Source organism: Jatropha curcas, chromosome 1 (genome assembly GCF_041381405.1).
Source record: "Jatropha curcas cultivar XTBG-Jc1 chromosome 1, XTBG_Jcur_1.0, whole genome shotgun sequence".
Lineage (NCBI taxonomy): Eukaryota > Viridiplantae > Streptophyta > Magnoliopsida > Malpighiales > Euphorbiaceae > Jatropha > Jatropha curcas.
Genome location: NC_143151.1, coordinates 27,334,591 through 27,336,774, shown reverse-complemented (window position 1 = coordinate 27,336,774; position 2,184 = coordinate 27,334,591). Strand labels below are relative to the sequence as shown.

General features: G+C 30.3%; 1 protein-coding gene across 1 annotated transcript; it reads left to right on the top strand.

The window, feature by feature from the left end:
• The first annotated feature begins 293 nt into the window (after positions 1-293).
• On the top strand, positions 294-1,087 carry LOC105643819 (indole-3-acetic acid-induced protein ARG7). Its single transcript, XM_012229030.4, has one exon. It carries the CDS (start codon positions 367-369, stop codon positions 784-786), a length of 420 nt encoding a protein of 139 aa, XP_012084420.1. The 5' UTR covers positions 294-366; the 3' UTR covers positions 787-1,087.
• The last annotated feature ends 1,097 nt before the right edge of the window (positions 1,088-2,184 follow it).

The following is a 2,184-nucleotide window of genomic DNA, read 5'->3' as shown; positions in this document are numbered from 1 at the left end:
TAATTATTATCTTAGAACATAAAAAATCAATCTTAACAATTCAAACAGTTAACAAATTAATACTTAACCGGTCTCAATATAATTTATTATTTTTCAAACTCTAATAAAGAAAAAAAAAAAAAAACTAAAATAATGCCACGTTAGTGGTTTGTCTATCACATGGGCTTTATCACAACTGAAACAACATACTCAATCTCGTAATTATCTCCAAATCCAAACCCTTTTCCATACCTCGGTATCCTCATACTGACTTTATATATTCCAAACACACTTGCAGCCACACTGCACTCCCCCAACTTCCTCTGAAAAGGAAAAAAGAGAAAAATTTCTCAGACTTTCTCTCATTTTCCTTCACTTTCCTGGAAAATGTCTAAATCCAACAAAATCCGTCACATTGTGAGAATCCAACAAATGCTAAGGCGCTGGCGTAGGAAGGCGAGACTGACGGCTGCACGCGCCCCGTCCGATGTTCCATCTGGGCACGTAGCTGTCTGTGTAGGCGCGAGTTGCAAGAGGTTCATCGTGCGCGCTACGTATCTGAACCACCCTATCTTCAAGAAACTGCTCGTACAAGCAGAAGAAGAGTACGGATTCAAAAATATCGGGCCGTTAACGATCCCTTGCGACGAGTCTCTTTTTGAGGAGATTCTACGAGTCGTCTCCCAATCTGAATCGTCCAACTCGGGCCGGTTCTTGAATCTCGAAGAGATTCAGAGATGCTGCCACGTTGGCATGAGAAATAATCTTGATTTCTTGGGCGAATCAAGGCCGTTGCTCCATGGTTAGCTAGTTTAAGTAACAGACTAATTTTGTATTTTTTTTTAATATAGTCTTTCTTTGTTTTAGGTTTTAATTAGTATTTTTTTAGTTTTTCCTTTTATTGGAGATGGCGAGTTGGGTTGGGGTTTTTTGGTGACCGAGTCATCCCGAGTTGAGGACAAAACAAGGGGTATTATTACGTAGTAATATTGATAATTATAGAAAAACATAAAACAGAAATAATGTTGAGGACAAAAAATAATGTTGTGTGAAATTTTTATTTATAGAAAAACATAAAACAGAAATAACGAACATCGATTTATGGATATTTTTCAGGAAAAAAAAAAAGAAAAAATCATATGTTTCAAATGCAAAAAAAAAAAAAAAAATATATATATATATATATATATATATATATACATTTAAAAATCCGTTTTTTAATACATAATTTTCTTTTATGATTATTACTTTATTGATTTAATATATAAACTTTAAATAAACTTATTTATCAAAGACAAGAAGCTATTGATTCTTTTAAAGTAAATTTGATGTACTGTTTTTTAAGCCTAAGCCACCAAACAATAGCAACAGGAATTTGGTAAGTTCAATTGCACAACCAATACCTCCATATAAAGAATCCTGCAAACCTGCTATTTTGGCTTTATAATTTTATGGATATTAGTCAATAGTTCTAGATTTCTGTTATATTTAGTTTTGAGCAGTTTTTTTTTTTTTTACTTAAATTATTCAAATTAGGTTGTATATGTGAAGGTCTATTGGCTCGGGTTACTATTTAAATAAAATAAATTTTTTCTAGATATTATAAGTTAATATTTTTTTTATGCTAATTAAACAAATTATCTACATAATTTTTTATAGTCTTAGCGATCTGAAGCATCAGAGCGTTTGCAGATATTTTCAACCAATATTGCTATTTCGTACTTGCATCTATACTCACAAATCTGTTCTTGCTAAGTATCACTTGTTATTTTTGTTAATTTCTCACTCAAGCATTCGATCTAATCACACCAAACTACCATAGCTGAAAAATCGAATTTTAAAAATTCAAAAACCAAACTAATTATAAAGAATCGAATTGACATATTTTGGTTTTTATTGACAATAAATTAAAATTGAAATAGAATAACCAGTGTCATAATTTATTTGTTTTTCTAAAGGAACTGACTTAATTGAAAAATTGAACTAAATATGCATTTGGTTCAGTTGATTTATATAGGTTATCGTTAATTCGTATCTAGCAGTTAGACTGTATGTGTTTGATAAAAATTTTAATTAACAACCGATAGTTGGTAGAAATTACAATGATTTCATCAGTTGTGTTCTGTAACTTTTTTCGTATCAATTGGTAGTTAATTTGTAATTATTTTGTATTTAAACTTAATTAACTTTATAAAAATAATTATT